The 7,900-nt window shown below is 44.7% G+C and overlaps 1 protein-coding gene across 1 annotated transcript; it reads left to right on the top strand.

Annotated features, from left to right (window-relative positions):
- The first annotated feature begins 3,711 nt into the window (after positions 1–3,711).
- Positions 3,712–5,395, top strand: LOC140588411 (uncharacterized). The gene is made up of 3 exons (XM_072710401.1): positions 3,712–4,449; positions 4,818–4,869; positions 5,000–5,395. The coding sequence occupies exon 1, from the start codon at positions 3,720–3,722 to the stop codon at positions 4,425–4,427; it is 708 nt and encodes a 235-aa protein (XP_072566502.1). The 5' UTR covers positions 3,712–3,719; the 3' UTR covers positions 4,428–4,449; positions 4,818–4,869; positions 5,000–5,395.
- Positions 5,396–7,900: the final 2,505 nt, after the last annotated feature.

Below are 7,900 nucleotides of genomic sequence, written 5' to 3'. Positions count from 1 at the left end.
TATTTGCCATATCGTCCAGTCCTACTCTGAAGAGAAAAAAATTATCCCAATTTTATATTGAGAGGGATGGTTAATTCCTTTTTAATGCAGACAACGTTAAAAGTCCCTGTTCTGCCGTTGATCTTTTGCATGCATGCTATCATGTATTAGTTTACTCTGTATTTTGATCACATGTCAAACTAAAGAATTTTTGGTCGTATTTTTGTTCCTAATTTTGAAGTAATTGTAAAATAAAAATGTTGTTCTTTTCCGCCGCCATGCTTCGTCTTACTTGTGAAGGTTATACTTGCATTGAACTTGCTTTGTAGACAGTAAGATCCTGCCGGCATTAATTCTCCACTGTGTGGTAATTTTGAGAAATTGCGCACGTTTCTTATCCCGTCAGAATCGGTAAAACTAACGCCATGCGAATGTGTCTTAGCGCAGAGTTTAAAATATTTACGGTTTCCGGTCAATGAAGGCAGTTTGAAATAAAACAAAAACGGTTAAACTTTCTGGATGCGCAAACTCTCGCTCTTGGCAAAACGGTGCAGATAGTTGAGATAAAGGACTGTTACTCGATGAGATTTCGAATCCATCACTCCTTAAACGTGGAGAACATGGATCCAGAAGGTATTAATGATTAAAGTGATTAAATGATAATAAAGTTGTAGCTCCCGGTATGTGACATACGAAATGAACGGCCAAGTCTGCATTGGCCTAATGCTTGTTAGTTTTGAGGTAAAGCTGATAAGTAACACCTTTCGTTTTCGAGGTAAAATAACCGACCTGTTGAATAATTCAACTTTTATCTACAGAAACAAATGTATTTTGAACTGCAAACGGATACATTGGAAGCAGAGTTTTAAAATGAGAAAATGTAACGATGTGATAGGAAATGCCGTTCGTTATACTCTCCTTCTGTCTCCCATTCTTGCTCATCTTGTTTAAATAATAAGAAAATGAAAAGCAGGATCACTGTTAGTGACAAAAGTGCAGGACTAAATGTGTTTTATTTAATATTTATTCATTTGGATATGTGTGAGAGTAAGCGTATGCATGGATGTTGTCTTCTGGTTTAGCTTTCTTAGCTTTATCGGTAATTCACATTATTTCATTTATCTGACAATCTGAAGCCCATGGACTCATTTTAAACTGATTTTGTAGTAGAGTATTTATCCAGTTATTGTCATGTTCTTATATATCTCTCTGTGTTCCATTTTGTCCCAGTTCATGAGTTTGTGGAGGACAAGTTCATCTCCATTCTGGTCGTGAACTTCGAGAGGAGCCCACTGACCATGGAGAACTTGCAGTCTCTGGCCCTCAGTGTCCCTTCATTTTATTGGCGGCTCACTGGGGAGGAGTTGGATCCCAGCCTATTGCACGTAGCAACTGCACGGCTGCAAGTGGTACATCATGGTACAGAGACTGGTGTACAGCATGGGGATGGAGAATCACCAGCTGGGGAGGATGACCATTACGGACAGGAGCTGCCATCACCCAGCTCTAGAAGGGAGGCTTCCCCTGCAGCTCCAGCATCCACGACTGAGGATGCTAATGGGCTTCCTGAGGCTCTCCCCTTGGCCTGGGGTGAAGATGAGCCCTCATCTCCATCCTTATCTGTGGCTTCTGACACTCAACCTGGAAGTCAGATTGAGCCAGAACATGCTGAGCCCTCCAGCTCCACCTTCTGGATCCCTGTGGGCCCTAACAGCACGTGGCAGCAGCTTGAGATCGAAGGCCGCAACTACCTGCGGAAACTGGATGAGCTCAGCATCCCCGAGGGACTCTGGGGCATTACGGACTATGGTGATGACCACACCGTGGTCATGTCCGTGCATGTGCCCGTGCATGTGAGCAGTTCTCTGCGAACATGGGGCGTGAGGCAGGAGGAGAGGCCTCCTCAGAGGCCCACTGGCACCAGTCAGAGGAAGCGCAAGGCCGAGCCCGACGACACCAGCGGCTCAAGTTCTCCTCCACCGCACAAGAGGCCCATGCGCTTCTGACTGGATTCCATGTTTTTACGCTGTAAGTTACATTTTTATTTCAACATAATTAGAAGATCCCGCAGGAAAATATTAGTCAGTTACTTAATAAATGACCAAAAAGTAGTTGAATAGGACAGCTGGCCAACGTGTCTGTGTGCTTCCACTGACTGGCACCCTGACATATAATGATTTTTAACAACGAGGGGGAGAAATTCATACAGTAAATTAGTTAACAATAATTAGTAATCACGTATAGTTCTCATTTATCAGAATGTAAAATTCAATAACCTTTTCTGACTATTAATCTGCACAATTTAATAATTTAATTAATATTACCTAATTTGTTTATCATTTTCTTCAATCACTGTGCGTTTAAGCAAGTTTTAAAACTAGCTGTGAAATTGTTGATGCTGTTGTTGATCTGAATGTTGCTGACAGAGCCTTAGGATATGTCTCTATACACATGAGTGAGGGGATGGATGCACTATTCTATGGAGGCCTCTGAAGAGAAAAAAATTATCCCAATTTTATATTGAGAGGGATGGTTAATTCCTTTTTAATGCAGACAACGTTAAAAGTCCCTGTTCTGCCGTTGATCTTTTGCATGCATGCTATCATGTATTAGTTTACTCTGTATTTTGATCACATGTCAAACTAAAGAATTTTTGGTCGTATTTTTGTTCCTAATTTTGAAGTAATTGTAAAATAAAAATGTTGTTCTTTTCCGCCGCCATGCTTCGTCTTACTTGTGAAGGTTATACTTGCATTGAACTTGCTTTGTAGACAGTAAGATCCTGCCGGCATTAATTCTCCACTGTGTGGTAATTTTGAGAAATTGCGCACGTTTCTTATCCCGTCAGAATCGGTAAAACTAACGTCATGCGAATGTGTCTTAGCGCAGAGTTTAAAATATTTACGGTTTCCGGTCAATGAAGGCAGTTTGAAATAAAACAAAAACGGTTAAACTTTCTGGATGCGCAAACTCTCGCTCTTGGCAAAATGGTGCAGATAGTTGAGATAAAGGACTGTTACTCGATGAGATTTCGAATCCATCACTCCTTAAACGTGGAGAACATGGATCCAGAAGGTATTAATGATTATAGTGATTAAATGATAATAAAGTTGTAGCTCCCGGTATGTGACAGATGAAATGAACGGCCAAGTCTGCATTGGCCTAATGCTTGTTAGTTTTGAGGTTAAGCTGATAAGTAACACCTTTGGTTTTCGAGGTAAAATAACCGACCTGTTAAATAATTCAACTTTATTCCACAGAAACAAATGTATTTTGAACTGCAAACGGATACATTGGAAGCAGAGTTTTAAAATGAGAAAATGTAACGATGTGATAGGAAATGCCGTTCGTTATACTCCCCTTCTGTCTCCCATTCTTGCTCATCTTGTTTAAATAATAAGAAAATGAAAAGCAAGATCACTGTTAGTGACAAAAGTGCAGGACTAAATGTGTTTCATTTAATATTTATTCATTTGGATATGTGTGAGAGTAAGAGTATGCATGGATGTTGTCTTCTGGTTTAGCTTTCTTAGCTTTATCGGTAATTCACATTATTTCATTTATCTGACAATCTGAAGCCCATGGACTCATTTTAAACTGATTTTGTAGTAGAGTATTTATCCAGTTATTGTCATGTTCTTATATATCTCTCTGTGTTCCATTTTGTCCCAGTTCATGAGTTTGTGGAGGACAAGTTCATCTCCATTCTGGTCGTGAACTTCGAGAGGAGCCCACTGACCATGGAGAACTTGCAGTCTCTGGCCCTCAGTGTCCCTTCATTTTATTGGCGGCTCACTGGGGAGGAGTTGGATCCCAGCCTATTGCACGTAGCAACTGCACGGCTGCAAGTGGTACATCATGGAACAGAGACTGCTGTCCAGCATGGGGATGGAGAATCACCAGCTGAGGAGGATGACCATTACGGACAGGAGCTGCCATCACCCAGCTCTAGAAGGGAGGCTTCCCCTGCAGCTCCAGCATCCACGACTGAGGATGCTAATGGGCTTCCTGAGGCTCTCCCCTTGGCCTGGGGTGAAGATGAGCCCTCATCTCCATCCTTATCTGTGGCTTCTGACACTCAACCTGGAAGTCAGATTGAGCCAGGACATGCTGAGCCCTCCAGCTCCACCTTCTGGATCCCTGTGGGCCCTAACAGCACGTGGCAGCAGCTTGAGATCGAAGGCCGCAACTACCTGCGGAAGCTGGATGAGCTCAGCATCCCCGAGGGACTCTGGGGCATTACGGACTATGGTGATGACCACACCGTGGTCATGTCCGTGCATGTCTCCGTGCATGTGAGCAGTTCTCTGCGAACATGGGGCGTGAGGCAGGAGGAGAGGCCTCCTCAGAGGCCCGCTGGCACCAGTCAGAGGAAGCGCAAGGCCGAGTCCGATGACACCAACGGCTCAAGTTCTCCTCCACCGCACAAGAGGCCCATGCGCTTCTGACTGGATTCCATGTTTTTACGCTGTAAGTTACATTTTTATTTCAACATAATTAGAAGATCCCGCAGGAAAATATTAGTCAGTTACTTAATAAATGACCAAAAAGTAGTTGCTGCAGTATATATTCCATAAATTTACTGCAGTTTTATTAGTCCTTATAAAGTAATAACTGTAAGCGTTCTTTAAGTATGAAAGAGTTTAATACACCTGCAGCGGACGGGCACGTGTCCCCATAATTATAACTTTAGGTTACATTTCTGCATGACTTAGTATTCAGTAAGTACCAGGTAGTGTTGGGTGGTACTCACGTCTCGTATTTACCATTTATATCAGTCTTCAAAGTCTTTAGATAATTAAGGTTGATCTTGGTTGTTTTCTTGCCTGGAGAAACAGAATTTTGATGCCATGATGCCACAGCAGCACAACAGCTGTCAGTACGGGGGAGGTATGAGTTTGAAACGTTCATCAGCCTCTCAGCCACGCATCTCGCCTGGATACGGGATTCAGCTTTTATTCTTCTGTATTACTCCCTAAGTCCCTCACTCTGCACAATCTCAATACCGTTTGCTTTATAGGAGGGAGGAGCAGCACAAATGCAGCTGACAGACGTAAAGCCATGTGCTGGCAGCAGATGCTTCGCACCCCTTAATAGCGGATCTGTTGCTGGTAAGACTGTCTGTGCTGCCTGGCATCTCAGTAACCAGGTGAAACTCCCCAGGCAAGGTAAGGATCATATTGTGTTGAGTTTGTGAGTTTCCTGTGTGTAAAGACAGTTTTAGGGTCAGTATGGAGCCTGGCACAGGCATGAGCTGGGGAGACGTGACCAAAGACTCATTCACAGTCTGCACTGTTACTCTTGTGTGTCTTTTCATTCAAATCTCTTTCCCCACAGTGTCCATCATCTTGAGCAGCACCGGCTGTGATTTAGCATGAAGGATGCCTGTTCAGTTTTCCACCTGAACAAGTGCCCTCTGGACCCAGGTGTGCACTACATGAGCACTTTATGTTCCTGACTCCTTATCAGCGTTTACATTTACATTCTCAGCCAGTATTTAATCTGTAAAGTTCCACTCTGTGAGATTTATACAGACACGAATAAAGAGCACAGTCAAAGGATGTTTTTGCTTCTGCCTCATTTAACAGGCTATTCCCAATTTCCCTCTGGGTCTGTGTTTTCACCTCTTGAATGCTGGGATTTGTAGGCCCCGAGGTGCTGCCAGCGAGGGTGAGAGGGTTCAGAGATGGAGGAAGCCAGGGTGTTGCTGCAGTCCAGCAGTCAGAGCCACATTAACACAGGTACACCCCCTCAGTATGTGTCTTGTATGCATATCAGATCTGGCTGAACATAGTCCTCCAAAGCTGTAGTGTAATCCTGGTCAACCTCTGGGGTTAGTTGCTCTGTTGGCCTGTGGAAAAATGGGTACTCTTAATGTATTCTGTGTGTTTTGCAGGAATATTTCCAGGCACTCTACACCAACCTGGCTCACCTGGACAATAAAAGCTGTTATATCAGGCTGCTGCTTGTGGACTACAGCTGAGCCTTCAACAGAATCATTCCATGCTGGCTCACGGCTAAGCTCCTGAACTTGGGGTCAGCTCTTCACCATGTACTGTAACTGGATTCTGGACTTTCTCACCGGCAGACTCCCAACAAGTGTGCATCGGTGGGAAGAACTCTTCCTCCATCATCACCAACACGGGCAACCCCGCAGGGCAGTGTGCTGAGCCCCCTGCTCTACTCCATCTTCACCCACGACTGCATAACCAAGTTTCGCTCCAACTCCATCTTGAAGCTGCTGACGACACCACCGTCATTGGTCTGATCTGCAACGATGATGAGGAGGTCAGAGATCCTGAAGGATGCTGTCGAGATAGCCTCACCGTCAACGTTAGCAAAACCAAGTAGCTGATCCTGGACTTTGACAAGCAGGTGACTCTCCAAAGTCCTAGCTACATCGCAGAGGATGGTGTGGAGCAGATCAACAGGGTCAAGTTCCTCGGGCACACAGCTTCCAAGACATCGTCTTCACACACTGTCTGACATGACACTAACATTTCCTCACACTGCCACTATTACCTCATGCTGTACCGTTGCTGTGTCTGTCTATGTTGTTTCCATTACTTTAATTTTATTTATATTGTTTTATCACTGGTGCTCTCTGTTTATACTGTTGACGTTAGGGCTGCCACTACCGACTATTGTTTTTTTTTGTTTTTTGTTTTTTTTCTCTCATCAGCAGCGAGTTACAGCAGCTCTGTCCTGTTTATTGTTTTGTTTGGCGTGTTTTAATGTTTATTTTTTTGCTTTTTGTTTTTCTCTCATTTTTTTAAAACCTTCATGGGGTGAGGGACCACGTGACGCTCAGTGGTGCATGGCGGCGTTTTAGTCTCGCTCCCCAAGTCCTACCGCCGGTTTCCCGTTTTTTTGAATGTCTATCAGGCACTTTTATTTTGGTTTACTTTGCTGAACTCGTCCGCATAACTTTACTGCTATTATGGATCACTCTGGGCGCAGAACACCTCCTCAATCTTCGACCGCAAGTCCGGCGAAGAAAGCACAAAACCATGTGCGGGCATGTTGCGTCAGCGCTGGCAACATGGCGGGTAGCGCTGACGCGCTGAGTTCGGATGTTTGCAGGTTAAAAGAGTTTGTTAAGGAGCAGATCGAGTCTCTCCATACAAACCTGCCGTCCTCCTTCCAGAGGAATTTTACAGATCTGAGGGCTGATGTCGGCGATCTGAAGGTGGAGCAGCAAAAGCTCGGTAAATCTTTTGAGTTGTTTCAAGGCCAAGTCCAGAAACACGAAATTGAACTGGGGTTCAATTTCGAAGTTGGTCTCCTTCGTAATAAGCTTGCCGAGCAGGAGGATAGGGAGCGGAGAAATAATATCAGGATCGTCGGGGTTCCGGAAGACGTGGAGAAGGGCAACTTACTGCGGTTTTTGGATCTTCAGTGGACGAAGTGGTTTCCGGGTCTTGCCAACTTCAGTCCCGAAGTGATGAGGGCTCATCGGGTGTCTGCCGGCAGTGGCGATGGTTTGCGCCCGTGCCCCATTGTTCTGAATCTCCTACGCTACACCGAACGGCAGATTATACTGCAGGAGGCTCGGAGATCGCCGGTTCGTTTCGAGGGACGAAAAATCCTTTTTTTCGCCGTTTTCAGCGCCCAGACGGCCCGAGCTCGCAAGGCTATGTCCCCCGTTCTGAAGAAGGCTCGGGAAGCTGGTGTTCCTGCTTTTCTGTTGTACCCGACTAAAGTTCGCCTTTCTTTTGCGGGTAACCAGTGGTTTTTTACCGACCCAGAAGAAGCTCTTCAGGCAATCGGCGCTTTCACCTCCACCGGGTCCTGGCCAATTTAATATGCTTATTCGGTCTGCTTTGTTGTTTGCCTGTTATTATATTGCGGTCACACTGTGCGTGTGGAGTATATAAATCGGGTGCTTTTCTGTTAACGATTTTGTGTCTGTTCTATAGTT

This window comes from Paramormyrops kingsleyae, chromosome 3 (genome assembly GCF_048594095.1).
Source record: "Paramormyrops kingsleyae isolate MSU_618 chromosome 3, PKINGS_0.4, whole genome shotgun sequence".
NCBI lineage: Eukaryota > Metazoa > Chordata > Actinopteri > Osteoglossiformes > Mormyridae > Paramormyrops > Paramormyrops kingsleyae.
The sequence above is the reverse complement of the archived record's forward strand: the minus strand, read 5'-3'. Positions and strand labels throughout refer to the sequence as shown.